This window comes from Gigantopelta aegis, chromosome 13 (genome assembly GCF_016097555.1).
Source record: "Gigantopelta aegis isolate Gae_Host chromosome 13, Gae_host_genome, whole genome shotgun sequence".
Classification (NCBI taxonomy): domain Eukaryota; kingdom Metazoa; phylum Mollusca; class Gastropoda; order Neomphalida; family Peltospiridae; genus Gigantopelta; species Gigantopelta aegis.
Genome location: NC_054711.1, coordinates 30,214,573 through 30,236,252, shown reverse-complemented (window position 1 = coordinate 30,236,252; position 21,680 = coordinate 30,214,573). Strand labels below are relative to the sequence as shown.

Genomic DNA, 21,680 nt, shown 5'->3' with positions numbered 1-21,680 from the left:
TGTGTTCTATTCCTCGTCGTGGTGCATGGGTGGCAATGTTCTCATGAGTTGCATTAAGAATGACGAATACAGCACATATTCGGTATCTCTTAGAAATGTATATAAGCATCTGAGATAACGGGTCCAAATACGTTTTCCGTTTTTTTATAATTTTAGTTTGTTTACCACATCTACATACACTGTTTCCAGGGTCTGACCACAATGTTTATTTGATGGTTTTGTGAGACGAGATTCAGTTTATTCGTTTGAGTGCTCCCCTGAGATGTTTGCGTCGTAGGGTCGAATCACCTCAGTGGATCCATTCAACTGATAGTTTTTTCCCGTTCCAACCAGTACACCGCAACTAGTCAAATGCCATGGTATATGCTTTCCTGTTTGTAGGAAAGTGCATATAAAAGATCCCTTGCTGCTTTAGATTCAATGTAGCGGGTTTCGTCTGACTACGAGTCAGAATTACCAATCTAATTACATCTAATAGCCTATGATTAATTAATCAATATGCTCCAGTGGTATCGTTAAAGCAAAACTTTTTTTTTTTCTTCTTTTGTTTTTTGGTTTGGTATGGTTTATTTGTTTGTTTGTGTTTGTGTTTGTGTTTGTTTTTGTTTTGTTTGTTTGGGGGGTTTTTTTTTTGTCTTTCCGAAAAAAATATTTTTGGTATGTTGTGTTGATTTTTCTCAGCTGTTTACTTTCAAATATATGTTTTGTTTTTTCTGGAGAATTCGTTTCAGTATTGGTTTATCTACCATACTGTTTTCGTGGTCTGACAGTAGACTTTAATTGCTTTGTCTGTTTGAAGATTTGGACTTCCCACAGCAGATATCGGTATTGGCCGTGGTGCTGACCACTATGATGATGTTTCTTAGGCTATGAGCTGTGGTGCTTAACGACACACGAGTAACATGTGGTAGACTAGTTTATGGATCATACCTGGTATTTACTATTTAGCTGCACAAAGTGAATAATAAACCGTCCCCATATATCAGTGGGGGGCGGGACGTACCCACTGGTAAAGCGATCGCTTGATTCGCGGTCGGTTTGGGATCCATCCCCGTCAGTGGGCCCATTAAGCTATTTCTCGTTCCATCCAGTGCACAACGACTGGTATATCAAACGCCGTGGCATGTGCTATCCTGTCTGTGGGATGGTGCATATAAAAGATCCCTTGCTGCTAATCAAAAATAGTAGCCCATGACGTGGCGACAGCAGGTTTCCTCTCTCAATACCTGCGTGGTCCTTAACCATATGTCTGACGCTATATAATCGTAAATAAAATGCGTAGTTACATAAAACATGTCTTTCTTAACCATATGTCCGACGCAATGTAACCGTAAATTGGATGTGTTGAGTGCGTCGTTAAATAAAACATTTCCTTAATTTCTTCCTTCCAACTGTTTATTTTAATTTATTGTGTTGTTAGTAGGTCTGTGCATTGGTTGATGGATGTAAGTGTATAGGTGGGTACGAGTTTGTTTTGAAATTAGATATTTCGTGTACGAATTTCTAACACCTGTTTTCTTACTATTAACTTATATTAGATTTTAGGGTACATGACCTCTGGTGCCTTTATTTACATTCGCTTTAAAATGTATCATGTATACAGAGAACAGTTGATTACAACTATTTTTAGTATGCGACGCCACATATCCGAAAATAAAATGTGCTGAGTGCGTTGTTTAAAAAAAAAAAAAAAAAAAAAAAAAAAAAAAAAAACATTTCCTTTTTTTTCACTGCCTTTCGAGATTACATTTATGTGGCTGAACTACTGAAGATAAAGGGGTTGCGATATCACTGCTACAGAAGAAGTGAAGTTTTAGTAAAAACAAAACTAAGCTGCTATGTCTCCCATCCGTCCATCAATTCGGGCGGAGTTTGTTTGGGCTAGCGAAATGTGGGTTTGGTGTTTTCATTTATTTCTAAATTACAATCACTGGTCTACATATAGTCACTACAAATATATTATATTAATCTGATTCCATTGTAATACTGACAGGTGAATGTTATCATCATCGTTTTCGTGTTCAGTGGTCTCTCCAGTATTCAGGAAAGGGATGGAGGGAATCGGTAGAGCTGGTTCCACTTATAGGAAAGGATGGTACCTAAGATTTGCAGGGTAGAAGTACTTCGAAAATGTCTTGTAAACGAAGATGAACCTGATTACTCTGGTAGTTCAAGACGATGGCATGACTTGTGATTTTGGATGGCGGCCTAAATAAACGGATAGCGGATATTACTATCGCTGCCAATGGATGGCGGGCGTATTGGAAATTAGTCTTAAGAGATGGCGGGCTCGCCATCGCTAATGACATGTAGCGAGATCCCTGGTGTTATCAGTATCATGGTCGTCTACTCTGTCCAAATATTCGGGTTTTTTCGATGGCATCTTGGTAGTTTTGGGGGTTTTTTTGTTGTTGTTTTTTTTTGCCTTCGAAACAGTCACGATTGATTTTCAATTCACGTTCCACCATGAGGCGTATGCCTACGTTTTCCAAATCGGTCGACAGCTCTTCTTTTTCAGTCTCACATGCTTTAAAACGCAGATGTCTCTGCAAGTCGCTTCCATCTTTAAAGACCAGACCACACGTATCACAAGACTGCATCCTCTTGACCTTTTTCAGATAGGATTCTACCTCATCATCTTGCAAATCGTCACTTCCGTAGGCGGGTATGCCTGGTAGTTTTCTTTTTAGTGCGGTCCTTTGCATGATTTGCATGCACCCACAGAGCTGTTTCTCCGACGGTGACTGCACCTCTTCTGAGACATTCACCTTTGCAATCGTGCTCTTGTACAATTCGCACAATCCCATTCCGAAACCGTTGGGACAAATTACAGGTAGTACAGTCAAAGAGTAATCATGTTAGTTTCATCCACAAGCCAGCACACATTCCGATTACATTGACATCCTAATTAAACACATTTGTAAAGAAACACACTGGCTGATTACACTGATTGTTTAGTTGAAGATACACATTCACCGTCATCCCAACATGACAAGGCGGAGCTAATTGTTAACTGGAATATCGCTCCATCAAGGTGACCAACTAATCCAATAGGTAACAGAACAGAACAGAATAGAACAGAACAGAACAGAACTTTATTACACTCAGGCCGTTATGTAGCGGCGTAAGAGGAACATACATATTCTGATATTGACAAGATGGTTAACAGGAGGATACAAATAATAGGAATACATTGCTAGGTACATATATGAATACAAATACAAACACAGTACATCGTATTACATTGTAAACATATGTGTATTAACAATATAAATACATGATAATACTAAGATTGTTGTTCAAGTCTAATCTTAGTATTTTTAAAGTTATTTGGTTTAGTAAATGTGACACCTAAATATTTGTATTCTTTGACATTTTAAAGAGTAGGTTGTTTTTCAATCTTAAAAAGTATAATCCTTAGAATTTCCATTAAAAATAAAACTTTTTTTTTTGTAATATTTATTTTAACTTCCAAATATTACAATATTGATAGAATATATTTAACGTGTGTTGTAAATTGGTCGAACGTGTTGCTAGTAAAGCAGTATCACCAGCGTACAATAAGCAAAGCATATGTATTCCAATGTCTAGTGGGTTATTGAAAGAAACGCCTTCACAGCCGTGGTTATGTAAATAGTTTTCAAGGTCAATTAAATACAGGGAAAATAAAATGTTCACCCTGGCGTACACCTTTATGGCATGCAAATAATGGTGATTTATTGTTATTCACAAACATTAATGATTTTATTCCTTGATACATCTGAAAAATTATTCTAAAGAATTTACATTTTATGTTATTTTCCAGTAACCTGTGCCATTGGTGTGCTCTTGGGATCATATCAAAAGCTTTTTCAAAACCAACAAATGCGCAATATAGTTTCTGGGTTTTTCAGGACATCAATTAGTGTATGAAATGTAAATGAGTGGTCTGTAGGCGAATAACCTCTATGGAAAGCAGCCTGGGCTTCGCTCATAACATTATTTTCTTCAATAAAATTAACTAACCGATTATTTAAAGATTGGTATAATTATTCCAGTCAGCCATACTTCTGGATATACACTGTGGTCTAAAAGTATATTAGAGAGTTTAACACTGAATGGGAGCAATAAATGCGCTATCGATTTAATACATTCTATAATTATTTTATCTACACCTTCCGCTTTATTGTTGTTTAGTTGTTTTATAGATTTTAGCATTTTGACCTCGCAAAACCTTCCATTTACAATATCATCGTTGCTTACTTGGTCTACGATATCATCAATATGTATGCCAGGTAAGGTATCAGCCGATAGGTCCTTATTTAATTCACTGAAATAATAATTAAAGACGTTTACAACCGGTGGTACACTTCCTGTCCTGCTTTTTTGTCTCTTTAAATGTTTTATAGAATTCTTTGGGGTCATCTGTTTTTAATAGCCTCATGTTTTGTTCAGTTTTAAATTTATAATTAGAATAAGATATAAAGGGACAGACCCTAGTTTCAACCCAAGAAAATTAACACTTAAGTTCTTTTAATCTACAAACCTGTAACATATTTGGATAAATTTACAATTGAGTGAAATAAAAGTCTGTGAGTTTCAAATGGTGATACACCCTCTGTTACTTATCAGACGCACGTGCGTTTTTAAAATATGAGAAATGTATTTTGTGATATTAAAAACACCAGGATGACGAAAAACACTTCGAATGTGCGGAAATGGATAATCTAAACAATAAAATGTAAGTAAAGTATTATTTCATTTATCACAAAACGGCTCAAATTTGTTTTTAAATATGCCTTAGTGTTTAAAAACTAGGGTATGTCCCTTTAAATATATACCGGCCTCGGTGGTGTCGTGGTTAGGTCATCGGTCTACAGGCTGGTAGGTACTGGGTTTGGATCCCAGTCGATGCATGGGATTTTTAATCCAGATACCGACTCCAAACCCTGAGCGAGTGCTACGCAAGGCTCAATGGGTAGGTGTAAACGACTTGCACCGACCAGTGATCCATATCTGGTTCAACAAAGACCATGGTTTGTGCTATCCTGCCTGTGGGAAGCGCAAATAAAAGATACCTTGCTGTCTGTCGTAAAAGAGTAGCCTATGTGGCGACAGCGGGTTTCCTCTAAAAAACAGTGTCAGAATGACCATATGTTTGACGTCCAATAGCCGATGATCAGATAAAAAATCAATGTGCTCTAGTGGCGTCGTTAAATAAAACAAAACTTACTTTAAATATATATTTGAATTTTCTTATAACATTTATTTGCGTTTATTAGACTCATTTTATTTGCTATAGTTTTATGTTTCGAGAAACATGGGTTTTTTTGCCTCAAAATATTTTGTTCGTAGAAGCTCACACCGTTTACAAAACCATGGTCGCTTATTACTCGGCTAAGTGCCAGCTCTGTGTTTACGTGCTGGCACGTGCCAGAATGTTAAGATGGTTCAGAGTCCAAAACTAGCTTGTTGTGGGTGTTGACTGTTTGGTTTACACGTGTTGGGATACTGATAGATTCATCATCGAGAATTATTGATAGTGATTGAAGTAATTTTGTATTGATATTGCTAATAAATTCTTCACTTTTATTGGCGTTCCATTTAAGTATATTAATTGACTCTGACACGTCATTTACACATTGGTTATGTTTAGTTTGTATATCAAGGTCAGTCTGAATCTTACAGGTAAGTACAACTGCACAGTGGATATCTGAAAAAGAGTGGGCCAAAATTACACACTTCAAAGTCAATGACAGATTTAAAGATGTGGTGAGTACCAATAACATAATCAATCAAACGACAATCTTTACTGGTGACTGCGCCTATATTTTTATCTTTTCCACATCTACCATTGAGGATATATATATATATATATATATATATATATATATATATATATATATATATATATGTATATATATATATATATACATGTATATATATAATTATGTTGCACAAATCAAGAAGTTTGAGGCCATGGCCATTAACCCTACCCTTATCCTGGTTTGCTCTTTCACTAGGGACATTTAAACTATCAAGCTTTGCTATATCATATAAAAAGGTTTACATATCAACATATATATATATATATATATATATATATATATATATATATATATATATATATATATAGATATATATATATATATATAGTATTATTATCATCAAGTGTAGTGTAATCGGGTAAACATCTAGTTCTTGCATTAAAATCACCTATTAGGAGCAGAGGTTTTCCTGTTTTCATTTTCAACAATATCAAAGGTATCAATTTTTAAGCACATAATTATGCACAACATCAGCAGTTACGCTATTATACTAAATCAAAAAATATACTGTGAGTTATTTTTTCATTTATTTTAACTAGGTTGGTCAGTTCGTTTCTTACACCAATAACAATAACAAGTGTTATTTAGAGAGCCGACATTAACATTGTGAGTTTGTGTATTTTTAGCGACTTGTATCAAGGCGCTGAAAACCAAACATAAATGTCGTTATCACTATTTCGATATAATTTTATATAGCATCTTTATTAGAATTTATATAGAAATGTCAAATGTTCTTCTAAATAGTCACCAATAAACACGTTTTATTTTCATAAATTCATATTGACATCAGTTCTTAATTCTGTTTTAGTGCTCACTGATAGTGCATGTTCAATGGATTTCATTGTTATGTAAATAATTCAAATAAATGATATTTGCAATCTATTTCTTATGTTATAATTGTATATAATTTGGATTCAACTTAGAACGATAGTAACCCACTAATACGACCACCCTTCTAATAAAACCATCTTTATTAAGTCCCATGGGTGGTCTTAATAGCGGGTTTCACAATATATATATATGTGTGTGTGTGTGTGTGTACGTGCGCGTGCGTGTCTGTGTGTGTGTGTGTCTGTGTGTGTGTATGTGTGAGTGTGTGTATGTGTGTGTGTGTGTGTGTGTGTCAGTGTGTGTGTGTATATGTGTGTGTATATGTGTGTGCATGTGTGTGTTTATGTGTGTGTGTGTGTGTGAGTGTGTGCGTGTGTGTATGTAAAATACCTACCTACCTACCTGCATATGCATACATACATATGGGCAACATTACCAAAGTCCTTTATCTTTCAATTCCTGTATATAATTCAGATAGATTCGAGCTTTCCACATATTCAGTCCAATTCCGTAATGTGTTCCGTCTATACTCGTAACACCATCCGTCATATTAAACGCGTTAAAGATTGGAATGTTGAAGTTACGTAAGTACGCCGCCATTTTGACATTGAATTGTTTTCCGTGCAAGTTGTCGACAGTTTTCACATGTGGATATCTAAATACCCCGAGACTTTGGGCAGCCGACCACAGAATCTTTGGCCAGCCGTTGTAGCTGCTGTTTCTAGGTTTAACAAGCGCTTGTACTATTGGGTCTAGGTAGGCGTTAACAATGAGGGAGTAGTTGAAGTAATCCCAAAGACCGATCCCTAGGACGAGCATGGACTTTTTCTTTCCCTTGAGTTGAAGGGCGTCATGCAACGCTTTTTGATTTGACTTTACCGAAGTGTAGTATCTAAACTTCAACTTTAGACTGGCATTACAGACTTTAGGTTGAAAATCGATGTATCCACCACATTCATAGTGAGTGTAAATGTACATCCCAGAACACTGTTTTCTCTTTTCTGAAAAAAAATAAAATAAATAAAAACATAAAATAAATATGAGAATATATAATCAGTTTGTTTCGCTCAATGACTTCAAAATAAATGGCACACAATTAGGACGACAATTAGAATATTACTGGCCCGTAACCAGCATATCAAGGGGTGGGGGGGGGGGGGTTGGGGGGGGGGGGTCGATTATGAATGCGACGGAACTCGTGAGGCCTGTAACGGGGTGTATACGAGACCTCCCCCAGAAATGTTTGGAATACTGAGTCCTCTTTAGCGCTATCTTGGCGTGTTTCCTGATGCTTTCAAAGCATTTTTAAAATCACGCTTTTTGGTTTCGTTAATAACGTTTGTCTGATTCATCCCGTAAAATAAACTGCAGACATCAATTTCAAATCAAGAAATGCCACACTCTCTTCGGTTTCAGATTCACTTGAAATTTGTACCAAATATGTTTCGGTCATCTACATGAATAAACCTGAATTATAGACTCTGTATTCGAAGTATTTTTTAAGAAATGGTCATTTTGCAAACCACAGTAGGTGTAACATTTAACGCGAAAATTGCCACCATCATTTCCATCCTGTTTCAAGTGCCATTATCAGAGCAAATAATGCAGATAGAAATCTAACATTTTGTATAGAAATTAAAAATAAAGGTTATAAAGGTCTGATATATATATATATATATATATATATATATATATATATATATATATATGTATATATATTATATATATGTATGTATGTATGTATAAGACTGGCAGTTTTCATTAGTCATACTGAATGCCTAGATACGACTGTATTGGAGTTGACAAAACACAACTAAATGTGTGTAATACTGAATTTAAAAACAGTAGGGGTTTTACTGCCTAAAAGATTCTTCAGTTTAATGTTTCTATGTACATTATGTGCTGAGGTAATGGGACTTGAAATATAGCACGGAAATGATGACGGTTAGTAAAATGACCATTTCTCAGAAACTACTTGGAATACAGAGCCCATGTGAATATCTGGAATATTTGGTACACATTTCAAGTGAATCTGAGATCGAAGTGCGTGGGCGACTCTAAATATGTTAGATGGATTTACCCTGTAAATGTTATTTTGACATACTATAAATACTAGTATTTAGCACGACGTGTGCACGACAGTCGGGTGGATCTGGACATAGAAAGATCATTACGAAGTGCGACATTGTGTAGGAACAAAGTAGGCCGTCAGCAGTACAAGTTAAAAGAGGCGAAGCCGAGAAGCTACTAGGGTCAATGACGGAGTGCTGGAAGAAGAAGAAGAATCCCACCATACTTAAAAGAGCACTTGCCTTTAGGAGTGTTTGCTTTTAAGGCGCCTGTCTTTAAGTCACCACGTATAATCAATAACAAAGATGTGTAAAATTGTCGCATTAATGAATCTCCAAAGATGTAGATGGTCGACCCTTTCAGCAAGTTGCAGGCGCTCTGAGAGTCAAATATCTTCACGGGACATCTCTTGTCCGTTGGCTGCCATTTTGAGTATTCAGCATGAACGCGATTTCGGAGGTCAAAGGTCTTAGGACCCCTACATTCATCAACAGTTTTGTTCTCACATCTGTATTTAAAACAACATGGCGTTGGTCCATTGGGGTTGCACAAAACACGGAACCACACACGAAAACCAGTTTTTTTGTATGGTAGATTTCCGCATTTTAAGTCAGACCTTTGATAGTTGTCCGGTAAATATTTTCTGCAGAATTTGATAAAAGTATCAATTTCGGTCTGCTCTTGTGACGTCAGCTCTCGTGTTTTCCACGTGCCTGACATCATGCCACCGAGAACGTCTGGACAAGCCTCGTGGTGCAGTTGAACGAATGAAAGATACATGGATGTGGGTAGATAATATGCAATGCATAAGAAGAGCCAGCTTACACCCAAGAACCACATTATGTAACGTTTATTCACATTCATTTTATGCAATGGCTTATAGTCTTGATGTTGACTTCTCTCGCCACACTTCGTCGTAGATGACTATTAAAGAGTCTGGTGGAATCTAGAACGATAGAAGAGTTACATATAGCCTGACTGAAAAAGAAGAAAACAAGAAAAGAAATGTTTTATTTAACGATGCATATTATTTACGGTTATATGGCTTCAGACATATGGTTAGGACAACACAGATATTGAGAGAGGAAACCCGCTGTCGCCACTTCATCAGCTACTCTTTTCGATTAGCAGCAAGGGATCTTTTATATGCACTATCCCACAGACAGGGTAGTATATACCACGGCCTTTGATATACCAGTCGTGGTACACTGGCTGGAACGAGAAATAGCCTAATGGTCCCACCGACGGGGGATCGATCCCACATCGACCGCGCATCGAGCGAGCACCTTACCACTTGGTTACATTCCGCCCCCGATTGCAAAAGAAAAGCTGTAGGAAAACAAGTAAAGGAAATATGTTGTTTTGTTTTCGTTTTGTGGGGTTTTCCAGCTTTTCGTAAACAGTGTACCCAACAGTGGCTCGGGGAAAACAAGTAAAGGAAATATGTTGTTTTGTTTTCGTTTTGTGGGGTTTTCCAGCTTTTCGTAAACAGTGTACCCAACAGTGGCTCGGGGAAAACAAGTAAAGGAAATATGTTGTTTTGTTTTCGTTTTGTGGGGTTTTCCAGCTTTTCGTAAACAGTGTACCCAACAGTGGCTCGGGGAAAACAAGTAAAGGAAATATGTTGTTTTGTTTTCGTTTTGTGGGGTTTTTGTAGCTTTTCGTAAACAGTGTACCCAACAGTGGCTCGGGGAAAACAAGTAAAGGAAATATGTTGTTTTGTTTTCGTTTTGTGGGGTTTTCCAGCTTTTCGTAAACAGTGTACCCAACAGTGGCTCGGGGAAAACAAGTAAAGGAAATATGTTGTTTTGTTTTCGTTTTGTGGGGTTTTCCAGCTTTTCGTAAACAGTGTACCCAACAGTGGCTCGGGGAAAACAAGTAAAGGAAATATGTTGTTTTGTTTTCGTTTTGTGGGGTTTTCCAGCTTTTCGTAAACAGTGTACCCAACAGTGGCTCGGGGAAAACAAGTAAAGGAAATATGTTGTTTTGTTTTCGTTTTGTGGGGTTTTCCAGCTTTTCGTAAACAGTGTACCCAACAGTGGCTCGGGGAAAACAATCCTATTTGTTGAGCTTGGGAAACAATGTTACTCTCGGATTGGGAAAGTATTGCTTAAGACCTATATATGAGGAAGGGTGAACACATTTAATTATGTTGTCACATCTAGTCTTTCTATTGTACTTGGGATTGAGTGCTCGCTTAAGGTGATTGCGTCGCAGAATCGAACAACCTCGATGGATCCATTCAACTGATTGTTTTTGTTTTGTTTTTCTCTCTCGTTCCATCCAGTGCACCACAACTGGTCAAATACCGTGGTATGTGATTTCCTGTCTCTGGTAAAGTGTATTTAAACGATTGTAGCGGGTTTCCTCTGATGAATACGAGTCGGAATTACCAGATGTTTGACATCCAACAGCCGATGATTAATTAATCAATGTGCTCGAGTGGTGTTGTTAACCAAACAAAAAATCTACTATACTTAAAATTGGGCACCACATTATATGAAAACTCATCACAATACATGTGCACATGCTGTAGATAATAAGGTACTTAAAACAAATAACAGTTATTTTGCACATTGCTTAGCAGAACAAACTACTGATTATGTAAATAAAGCACCTAACTCTATACTTTCAAACATATATCTTGAACAATGTACAGCTACAAAGTATAAACCTATAAATCTTGGTAGCTCCACAAAGTATAAACCTATAAATCTTGGTAGCTCCACAAAGTTGTACAACAATACTGTCAGCCCATCACCCACAACCAGTATTTTTAGGAGTACTACCCACCCTATACCTGTACCAGTCAACACTGTCACTCAGCTACCCAAACAAGATTTTGTTACCAATATGCCAGATGAACCCAACACCTTGCTAAACAATGTTTCCAGCAATGATCCACACTGTGAGTTCACAGGAATCAATATTCCTCGTGAACTTAATGTACCCCATAACATACCCCATAATATACCCCATAATGATACTACATCTTGCACTAAGGTCACCAGTACCAGCATCTTAGAAACTATACCTGAGAGAAAACCAAATATAGCTAGAAAGGAAACGCTATCTGAACCCAAAATACTAACAACCCATACTTGTAATACATCAAATGTTCACCCAATTTGTAATATAAATGAAAATTGGAAAGTACAATGTGTAAGTAGTACCAATGCTGACTCTTCTTATGTAAGCTCAGCAATTACTTATGTACAACCTCCACATATTACTAATATTAACTCATCTCATGCAAGAGCAACTATTGCTCATACATCATCTGTAAATACTTCAAATGTTTATCCACTTTATGCAAATATTACCAATGTTCATATGTCATCTGTAAATACTACAAATGTATACTCACCTTATATCAATAATATAAATGTCCCTGTGCTATCTGTAAATACTACAACGGTTTACTCACCTCATGACAATATTACAAATGTTCAGGTGTCAGCTGTAAATTCCACAGATGTTTAATCACCTTGTGATAATACTGCAAATGTTCATGTGTTACTTGTAAATACTACAATGAATCTTGCAGTTTTAACTCACACTAACGTGATCGCATGCGCGCATATAAAAATAACAACCGAATTACATGAACAGGGCCGTCTAATGGGCATTTGGCAAAATAGTGGATTATTCGATGGATCTCGATCTAGTGCCTCGTCTTACACCGCCACAAAGTATATTTCATCCCTCTTGTATTGCCGCAAAAAGGACTGCCATTCCCAGACTAATTTACTAAAGTACGCGCTGTTCTACCTTTAGTCTCCCGTTCCCCCTGCATTATATTTTACTTTAGGTATTGTCTCTGTCAAGTTGCATACCTTGGCTGTTTTAGCATTTTGTCTTCACACCTGTGTTAAAAATGATATTTAATCTGTATAATGTAATGGTAATTTGTAAAGAAACATTTTTTCTCGTTAAAAGAAACGGACTGTGTAGGGTGAGCACATGGTTATTATTCAACAAAGAACATTCTAGTTTTGATTTTTGCTGTACAATTAAATTTCAATGTGATAATTGGAGGGTTAGTTGAATTTGAGCAGGGCCAGTAAGATTTTTCTTCAACTGGCCCTGCATGTTTTGATGTTAATTTTCAACACTGTAGGGTGTGCACTAGATTGGTTAATCAATGACGTTCAAACGTTTAAGTGTTTGTATGTCCCGACTAGGTCCGATTTTAATGAATGAATGAATGAATGTTTAACGACACACCCAGCACGAAAAATACATCGGCTATTGGGTGTCAAACTATGGTAACGGTCCGATTTTAAAGTCCAAATGAAGAAGGAAAATGCCTGGCGAGCCACTGGCGAGGTGTTGGGCCGAGATTCTGGGAGATTGTCTACGATTTAAAATTAATGGACTCAGACTGTACTAACCTTCTTGGTATACTCATTTTCTGATTGGGTTTTTCCCCGTCCCTAAGCCTAAGGCTGGATTTATACTTTTGACGCAGTCACCAGGGCCGTAGATAGCGGGGGGGGGGGGGGGGGGGCATTTGCCCCCCCCCCCGAAAAAATCCGAAAAGCATTATAGAAACTTAAAGAAAATTTTCTTCTTAACTGTTTAAGGAGTTTTAGACTATTAACTACTCAGCTGCCCCTCCCCCCCCCCCCCCCAAACAAAAAATCATAGCTACGGTCCTGGTCACCCGCCGTAATACGCTAGCATACACTACGCCGGTTGGCAGCGTCAGCTGGCGACTGCTGGCAGACATGACCGCGCTCGCAAGCGCCTATCTAGTTTCATCCCACAGACAGGATAAAACATACCGCGGCCTTTGTCCAGTTGTGCAGCAATGATTGGGACGGGGGGGAAACCCAATCAGAAAATGAGTATACCAAGGAGGTTAGTACAGACTGAGTCCATTAATTTTAAATCATAGAACATCTCCCAGAATCTCGGCCCAACACCTCGCCATAGCTCGCCAGGCATTTTCCTTCTTCATTTGGTCTTTAAAATCGGACTGAGTCGGGAAGTACAAACACTTAAACGTTTGAACGTCATTGATTAACCTCTCATTTATGTTTTGCATGTTTTCCATGTCTGTCGAACCAAGGAAGGAGGAGGAAGGAAGGAATGTTTAACGTGCAAATTCAAAGCAAGCTGTTGTAGCGCACGCCTGTCTTGGGCACAGGCACCCACCTCAGCCGGTTTCTCGGTCCAGGACAGGAAGGGGGGGGGGGCTGGGGTAGGAGGAAGGACCGCCTGCGCTGGCCGGTGCAAGGGAGCACCAGCAGCCCGACCGTGGTCGGTAGCAGGCGGGGGGTGGTAAGGTGCTATGGAATTTGGAATGTCCCGTAGGATTGAGCCAAAGAGAAAGAGTGCGCATTTTTGATGAAGGAATTTAGGCACAATTTGGAACGGTCAGTCTAATAGGAAAAGGTGGGGGTCGAACCAATCTAACGCACTCCCTATTACATGTGTTGTGGAATGATGTGGCTACTTCTGATTGGCTGAATTACCGGCGTTTCCAAGCGCACACCTTGAAAGAAATTTGTATGCCGATATGCGCCGGTTTACGGCGAATGCTCGTTGGCGTTTAAAGTATAAACCTATGCGCTGGCGAACGCCGGCAGTCGCTGGCTGCGGGCGTATGCTAGCGAATTAGGGCGGGTGACGGCGTCAAAAGTATAAATCCAGCTTAAGTCGTAAGCGATAACCCCCCCCCCCCCCCCCCTCCACTCCCGTTCCTGTATTGGACGGAAAAGCTTGCGCCCACGACAGGCATGCGCTACAACAGCTTGCTCTGAATGTGCACGTTAAATCTATGACCTGGCCTGACCTGGTGACCTTATGCCGGTGACAGACTACCACGTCAGCGGCGCGTAACTTCATCGTAGCAAAGCGTAGCTCGGTGACAGAACAACATTCAACATTCAATATATTGTTCTGAAAGATGCAATTAACATTCTTTAAAAACTTCAATTCAGATACAAGTGTTTGTCTATAAAAACAACCAATTTAGGTAAATGACGATAAATAATGGATGGCTCAGAAATAAAGCAAAGTGGTAATCCATGTACAAATGTACTAAAGGTCGAAATTGGAAGATCAGCTCAATATTCAGATTAGACCCACACTTCTGAAACTAAACATAGAATGTTTATCACATGACAAACAAGTGTTCAGCAGTGCACATCCAGCTTATATATAGCAAACACGGGGTGGCTCAGGGGCAACTTCCCAAGTAACGCCCCCTCACTATATAGGGTACACAGTGTAAAATCAAGCTAAACTAAACATAGAATGTTTATCACATGCTAAACAAGTGTTCAGCTGTGTACATTCAACCCATATATAACAAACACGAGGTTGTTCAGGGGCAACTTTCGAAATAACGCCCCATCCATATATATGGTACACAGTATAACTACACCATACTCGTTTGCAGTCACGCAGATCTGAAACTGAACATAGAAAGTTTATGAAATTCTACAGATCCATCCTATAGTGCACGTTCTTTGGTCATGTGAAGAGTCTAGGGTGACTCAAGACTCTATCTGGACGTGACGCCCCGTTAAACATCGAAATTCGAAGATCAGCTCAATATTCAGATTAGACCCACAATTCTGAAACTAACCATAGAATGTTTATCACATGATAAACAAGTGTTCAGCTGTGCACATTCAACCCATATATAACAAACACGAGGTGGCCCAGGGGCAACTTTCGAAATAACGCCCCATCCATATATATGGTACACAGTATAACTACACCATACTCGTTTGCAGTCACGCAGCTCTTAAACTGAACATAGAAAGTTTATGAAATTCTACAGATCCATCCTATAGTGCACGTTCGTTGGTCATGTGAAGAGTCTAGGGTGGCTCAAGATCTATCTGGACGGTCACGGTGGTACTACATCAAATAGTTTTGTTTTTTTACAACCAACACACTCACATTTATAACCAATCACAGGACTTGTGGTGTTAACTTCTCTATCAAAAGTTAGGTGCACCTCGAACTTCGACCCAGCCGGAAATTAATTCATCTGCAAATGACAAGCTACTCAATATATCAGCCAGTTCTCGAGATTCATACAAGTTGGGGTCTATCTTCTTCATTTATAGTATTAGGAAACAAAGTGTAAATGCCATTTAGCTAATGCTATGCATATTTCCATATTTATCCTTATATAGGTTGGCGGCCATTTTGTTTATTGAAAATGAAATGGGGAAAAATACTAGCCAATACATCAGAAGATACTCCTACAATGCTAAAAGGGCAAATTATTGTTGCCCAACAAATCAATGATAGTGAAATTAGTAACATATTTAGTTCCCTGGTCAAATAATGTTATAAAACAAGAAAACGAAAATTGATACGCAATGTCAAAATTCACTTACACGGTCATAATTCACAAACATGCTGAACAAAAACAGACATTTTGTGTTTTGCCCAATCTCCATTTATCAATATTTTGTTTGTAAAACCCCTCTTCAATTTAATGTATTGTGAATTATGTATTATTATAGCTCTAAAGTAAAGAAATGCCTGGTTTTACAGCCGATTATTAGCTTTGTTGGTAGCCATCTTGGATTATTTCAGATGGAATTGAAACATATTTCCATCCATTGGATTCAGCACACTCCAAACATGGATTTACACATTAGAATCATTGTTATGAAGCCTGTGGTTGAGCAGTTATGATGCTTATGACGTTTTCCCATTTATTGCTGATGTTAATGGCGGCCATCTTGAATTTTTTTAAATGCCACAGGGTATAATTTGCAGAACTTTGTGATGTTGGTACAGGTATGACTTTCTGGAGCTTTACTGAAAAATTCAGCTTTCTACAAATTTTGTCCAGGTTATATGCTAATGCTCCTGGCCTAGATATGAAAAATATTACATACTTTTATTTCACTGAAAATAAAAGATCTTATATGATAAACACACACACACACACAGGCATACAAACACACACACACGCACGCACGCACGCACAGAGAGAGAGAGAGAGAGAGGGGGGGGGGGTAAATAATAAATACAATTCACTGTTTATCAAAATAAAACTGTGTGTTGGGTTTGAATTTTGTACCACAGCCAGCTGTTCACTATATGCTAATATCTGCTACACTTAGGACCTCTCAAATTATTACGGCTGTTAGACTTGATAATGAGAGAATGAAACAGAAAATAATGCTTTTAAATACACACTTCATTAACAGAACTATGGTGCAAACGAGGATATTTTTTAAATTGGACACAGAGGGTACATAAAAAGCCATATACCTAGAGAGATGCTTCTACAACGAATTTATCTTGCCGACTTGTTAAACCATACAGCCAAATAATGAAAATAACGCCAGACAATAATTGCTAACAATTTATCAACGGAGCCGTACCACGCGAACGCGAACGAAACCACTTGCCAGTGACGAAAAATAGTTCCATCGATAAACGAGTTTTTAACTTCAAATGTTTGTAATACTAAATTGTCTGAAACAGATATTAATAAAAAAAAAAACCCACTTTTTGATTGATAATCAATGTTATTTTTAATCTAATTATTGCTTTAGCATTAATTGGGGTGGCTGGAAACTGTTGGAAATTACAGACGGGGTATAAGAGAATTTGGCTCCGCCCACAGGGGTATAAGGGATTTGTCCAACGGCAAACAACCAATGAGATTAAAGAATTTTACATGAAGGCGAGATAAATGTATTTGTACACACGCCTGACTTTGTGGACAATGATGAATATGTCCAAAAGCTCACACATATTATGGATAGTCTGATGGAAGATGCTGCCACTCAAAGTAGAACGGGTAAACTTTGGGTTGAATATTTGAAACAAGTGTCCCTCATTAGGCGTTTCATCAGAGCAGAGCGCACTGGGGATTGGGATTTACATATTCATGTAGTCAGCGAAATGATTCCCTTGTTCCATGCCGCTGGTCACATCGCATATGCAATATCTGCCCGTCTCTACCTTGATCAGATGAAATGGCTGATGGATATCATGTCTGCTGAGCAGTATTATGCCTTCACGAAGAGAGCTTATTTTACCATTCGAAGAACAGATAAATTCTGGAGTGGAAACTTCATTGACCAAATAATAGAACAACATTTGATGCAATTGCTGTAAACCTCTGGAGGTATGACACATTGTTGATGAATTACAGACAGCACACTGATAAATGGGTGCATGTTATGCCCTGCTGTATCCCAATCTGTGATGCCTTGGAAACTTTTACAGGTGTGCATAGTAACACATCTGACAATCATGCCTTCATGCCAGTAGCATAGCCCGAGATCGAAAAGACTACGAAACCTTCCTCCATTGGCTGGAAGTGCATTCTTCATTCTCCTATGGAGAGCACAATAACTCGCTGATCTGTGTAGCAAGTGGTGTCATTGCTGGGAAATGTGTCAATGCGGATCAGGCTGTTGCTCTTGGCATAAAAGCTGCTTCGGCTCTTACTGGGCAAATGTATGCGAACATGAAGTTGAAGAGAAACGATTGAGTGACCAGCATAAGTGGTAAAAAAAACTAAAAACGTATCACTATCCTTGGTGTTCAGTTGGAGGTGAATAGCACATCGTTATTCATAAGGGTTACATGTTTGATTAAGAATAGTTCTGAGATGGAAGCTTATCCCCTTCACGAGTTTGCCAAACAGCCACCCTCATTTGATAAAGGGATTATGAGAACAAACACGAAGAGTGTTCTTGGTAACATTCTAAAGTCGAAAGTAAGTGTCCACCTTCAACTTCCTGATGACGCATGCTTCATCCTTGATGGTGGTCACCTCCTCTAAAGCTTGCCTTCGGCTACTGATGCCACATATGACCAAGCCTGTGACCACTATGTAGCATATGTGCTTCAACACTATGGGCTAGACTCTGTCTTAATGTGTGCTGAATATGGCAGTGCAACCTCAACAAAATCTCCTGAACAGCGATGAACACAGCAAAACGCATCAGTTGATATAGTTTTTTTATTTGGAAATGAAAATCACATCTAAACATTTTTATTTTTTATTTTTTTTTTGGTGGTGGGAATGGCAAAAATAAATATCGCTTTATCAAAAGGTTGATTGAAAAAATTGAGAGAGTAGATCTGTGAAGCATAGCATGGTTGATTGCATCAACTGTGATGGATACTGCCTAAACACAAAATTTACCTGTTGTTGTGGTGACGACTGACACTGATTTGCTGGTGATGATGGTTGCACATGCCACCTCAAACATGGATCTCTATATGCTTTCTGGGCATACCCCATTGCAAGTATATTGTATAGGTGAAATTCAAGCAGCTTTTAGCAACCTCAAACAACATCTGATGTTTGTACATGCAATCACAGGGTGTGATACAGTGTCTGCCCTCTACAATCAAGGGAAGAAGAAGGCTCTTGCACAGGCTGATGATGGCGACAACTGGGACTGTATGAGTGTCTTTTCTCAGTCTAACAGCTAATGAGTGTTGGAGAGTTATTTCTGGTAAAGCTATATAGAGCAGTTAGATCGAAGTCACTGAACAAACATTGTTATGTCAAGTATTTTCGATCTGTCTCTTTATCTTCATCTGGTTTTAAGTTGGAATCACTCCCTCCAACTCCAGTAGCTGTAAAATATCACAGCTTTAGAGCATACCACACTGTCCAGCAATGGCAGGCGAAAGATTTGTCGCCAGCTGAATGGTGATGGCAGTACAGGGAGGGACTGTTTGTTTCAATGGAAAATAACAGGCCGGTTGCTCCAGAGAAAGTGCTGAAAATTATATCCTGTGCCTACAAGGGAGGGTGTGGAAAACGGTGTGGCTGTTACAAGGCAGGGTTGGAGTGCACCTTCTTTTGTACTGTTTGTGGTGGACACAACTGTACACATTTTTATGCTATTGATGCAGACACTGATGTTATTGATTAGTCTTCCCAGACTGAAGCTAATGTAAGCTAATTATGAGTAGTCAACAGTTGGTTTTAATTACTTACTGGTATATCTTTTAAAGTATATAGATGCAAATATAATATTTCTGTAGTATATATTTATAAAGTTATGCAAATATTTTGATTTCGAAGCCAAATATTGGTCTCGTTGGCGGCCATTTTGGATTTATGCTAATTAACTCAGCTCCAAGACAAATGTATATAGCTGCATTGGATTCAGTACACATTAAATATGAATTTACACATTACAAATATTGTTCTAAGGCTGATGGTTGAGCAGTTATGATGCTTTTGGAGTTTTCCCATTTTTCTCTGATGTGATGGCGGCCATCTTGAATATTTAAAAATGCCACAGGATAGAATTTGCAGAATTTTGTGATTTTGGCCTAGGTATGGTTTTCTGGAGCTCTCCTGGAAAATTCAGCTTTCTAATAATTGTTTCCGGGTGCTTGTTATATTTTGGCTAATGCTCCTGGCCTAATCACATACTTCAAGAATTTGATAACTTTGCAAATTAATCGAAGTGACGGCACTGTGCTTATTACTAGGGTGACATTCAACAATTGACGTATGCATTCATAGTCATCAAATAAAACATTTCAATAGTAACTTTACACGAAAATCTGTACAGCATTCAGAAAACAACAACAACAACAACAACAAAAGTTAAGCACTAGGTTAATTTGATGTAAGGACACCACAATTACGTCGAGTTTGACGTCATTTCCATTCAAAAAGACACCGCGCCACATATGCTTACGTCATTTGAACGTCTAGTAACGACGGAATGGAATTAAAGTTGCGTGTACAGTTTACAAAAACATGATAAAGAGATTATTACCCTTGTGAGTTTTGGTATCGTCAATATCATGTATTAGGAATATATATATATATATATATATATTTGTTATTCCTAATTTATGATATTGACGCTACCGAAAAACACTCTGTTAATACTCTCCTCTCTCTCTCTCTCTCTCTCTCTCTCTCTCTCTCTCTCTCTCTCTCTCCTCCTCTCTCTCTCTCTCTCTCTCTCTCTCTCTCTCTCTCTGCTGTGTGTGTGTGTGTGTGTGTGTGTGTGTGTGTATATGTGTGTGCGTGTATTTACTATCTATGCATATATGTTAAAAATATATATATTTTTTTAACGACACCACTAGATCACATTGGTTTATTAGTCATCAGCTATTGGATTTCAAACATATGGTAATTTTGACACAGTCATAGAGAGGAAACCCGCTACATATTTTTTCCATTAGTAGCATGGTATCTTTTATATTCACCATCCCACAGACAGGATAGCACATACCATGGCTTTTGATATACCAGTCATGGTGCACTGGCTGGATCGAGAAATAGCCCAATGGGCCCACCGACAGTGATCAATTCCAAACCGACCGCACATCAAGCGAGCGCTTTACCACTGGGCTACGTCCGACCCCATGTATGTAATTGAATATTGGTATATGGGTGGGTTGGTATGTAGGTACGTACGTGGGTGGATCGATGAATGGTTTAAAGTTTGGTTTGATTAACGACAACACTAGAACACATTGATTAATTTCTGAATCAACAGCTAGAGTTTTAGAGAGGAAACCCATCGTTTAGTAGCAAGGGGTCTTTTGTATGCACCATCCCACAGACTGAATAGCACATATCACGTTATTTGATATACCACTCGTGGCGCACTGGCTGGGACGGTAAATAGTCTAATGGGTCCACCTACGGGGATCGATCCTAGACAGACCGCACATCAGGCGACTTATTTATCAATGGGCTACGTCCTGCCTCGGATGAATGGATGGATGCTGTATGCATGCAAGCATGTATATTTACATGTGTTCACGCGTGCCTGTATGTGTATCTGGCTATGTCCCAGTTTTGGCGATAAATTAATGTTGACTACCGTCCTCGGTAGTGTCGTTGTTAAGCCATCGGAATTAAGGCTGGTAGGTACTGGGTTCGCAGCCCGGTACCGGCTTCCACCTAGAGCGAGTTTGTTTTATTGACTCGGTGGGTAGGTGTAAGACCACTACAAACTCTTTTTTCTCACTAAACACTAA

The 21,680-nt window shown here is 38.5% G+C and overlaps 1 protein-coding gene across 1 annotated transcript in view; it reads right to left on the bottom strand.

Annotated features, from left to right (window-relative positions):
• Nucleotides 1-6,956: 6,956 nt before the first annotated feature.
• LOC121387258 overlaps nt 6,957-21,680 on the bottom strand; it is a 36,544-nt gene continuing 21,820 nt past the window's right edge. The window contains exons 2-3 of the mRNA XM_041518283.1: nt 8,951-9,654; nt 6,957-7,639 (exon numbers count right to left, since the gene is read on the bottom strand). Coding sequence (XP_041374217.1) covers nt 7,071-7,639; nt 8,951-9,572 — 1,191 coding nt within the window. The 5' untranslated portion in view covers nt 9,573-9,654 and the 3' untranslated portion in view covers nt 6,957-7,070. The remainder of the gene's footprint in view (nt 7,640-8,950; nt 9,655-21,680) is intronic.